We start from the raw sequence: 1,888 nt of genomic DNA on the forward strand, positions 1-1,888 counted from the left end.
TATAGAAGAATGCAGGAGCAGGCACGTGGAAAGAGAGAGACCCCAGGCTTCGAGGTGGAGTGTGTAGAAATTGGTGGGAGAGACAGAGGAGAAAGGAATGAGCACTGTGTTGGGACCAACCCAATTAACTTAAGCTCACTGTGGCAAGGCAGAAAGGACAAACCAATGCTATCCTACAAACATCCAAACATTTTTACAGGATTCATCTTTCCTTATCTGAGACTAATTTCTTGCTCCATAATTTCTTCATGGCATTTTGTACTTCAGCATTTCTCAATGTATAAATCAGAGGATTGATCAAAGGGGTTCCTATTGTGTAGAATACAGATATCATCTTATCCATGGAAAAAGTTGTTGCAGGTCGTGTGTATATGAAAATGCATGGCCCAAAGAATAAAATAACCACCGTGATATGGGAGATGCAGGTGGAGAGGGCCTTTCTCCTCCCCTCACCACTGTGATTTCTCAGCGAATATAAAATGATAACATAGGAGAACATCAACAGGACAAAACTCACTGTACAAATAGCCCCACTATTGGACACCAAGAGTACATTGACCATATAAGTGTCTGCACAGGCAAGATTCAATAAGGGCTGCAAATCACATACGTAGTGATCAATCACATTAGGACCACAAAAAGGTAAGCTCAAGGCCAGACAAATCTGAGCTAGAGAATGCACACAGGACCCCACCCAGGCCACCACCACCAATGATTTACACACTTGTCGATTCATGATGGTCATGTAATGCAGGGGCTTACAGATGGCCACATAGCGGTCAAGAGCCATGATGATTAGGATGAAGATTTCCAGGCAGCCAAAGAAATGCAGTGAAAAGACTTGAAGTATGCATTCATTGAAAGAAATAGTGGCATTCTTTCTAAGTGAATCCACAATCATTCTGGGGGCTATGCAAGTAGTGAAGCAGGTGTCAGACAAGGATAAATAGAAGAGGAAGAAGTACATGGGACTCCCAAGTGCTCTACTGGTCTTGATGGTAGCTACAATCAGAAAGTTTCCCAACAAAGTTCCCAAATAGAAAAATAAGAAAATGACAAAAACTATTTTCTTTTTAACAGGATCCTGGGTCAAACCAAGCAGAATAAACTCTGTCACATTATTCTTCAATGTCATGATTTCTTAAATGAGATGTTGTGTTATGAAAGGATTACCTGCAAAAACAGAGAAATCATTTTAAGTTGGCAAATGTGATTTTATGAACTCTCTTTAGAAAACTAAGTATTCTTTATTAAAAATAATTTAGTTTTTTTCTTGATTTGGGAGGCTCTCATGCTGCATTTAGGGGGCACCAGAGACACTTAATGTTCTTTCTCAGTCAACTGGTTTCTGGGGTTGATAAAAGAACATCGCAGTGCCCAAGACCATCAGTTCCCTCTGGTAGTAGATGGAGATCACCATGCTATTATGGTGTCTCAGGAAATTTGCGGGTTGGAGCGATAGCACAGCGGGTAGGGCATTTGCCTTGCACGCAGCCAACATGGCCAACCCAAGTTTGATTCCTCCGCCCCTCTTGGAGAGCCCTGCAAGCTACCGAGAGTATCTCGCCCGCAGGGCAGAGCCTGGCAAGCTACCCATGATGTGTTCAATATGCCAAACACAGTAACAACAAAGTCTCATGATGGAGACGTTACTGGGCCCGCTCAAGAAAATCGATGAACAACGGGAGAACAATGACAATGACAATGATGAAATTTGCAACCTTCTAAAGCTGCATTTCTCAATTTCTTCCAGAGTCATGGAAAGCCCCGATTTTATTGGGTCCCTATACTATCTTCCCAAGTACATGGTTTCTTAATAAGTCACTTCAATTTTCCATTGCAGGATTTGAAATGACCACTCTGTGGTCCCTGATTTTCACATCAACAT

The 1,888-nt window shown here is 42.0% G+C and overlaps 1 protein-coding gene across 1 annotated transcript; it reads right to left on the minus strand.

Moving 5' to 3' along the window:
• Positions 1 to 202: 202 nt before the first annotated feature.
• Positions 203 to 1,135, minus strand: LOC130044755 (olfactory receptor 4C11-like). The gene has a single exon (XM_056137387.1). The coding sequence runs from the start codon at positions 1,133 to 1,135 to the stop codon at positions 203 to 205; it is 933 nt and encodes a 310-aa protein (XP_055993362.1).
• Between the last annotated feature and the right edge of the window lie 753 nt (positions 1,136 to 1,888).

This window comes from Sorex fumeus, unplaced genomic scaffold, assembly GCF_029834395.1.
Source record: "Sorex fumeus unplaced genomic scaffold, SorFum_2.1 ptg000007l, whole genome shotgun sequence".
NCBI lineage: Eukaryota > Metazoa > Chordata > Mammalia > Eulipotyphla > Soricidae > Sorex > Sorex fumeus.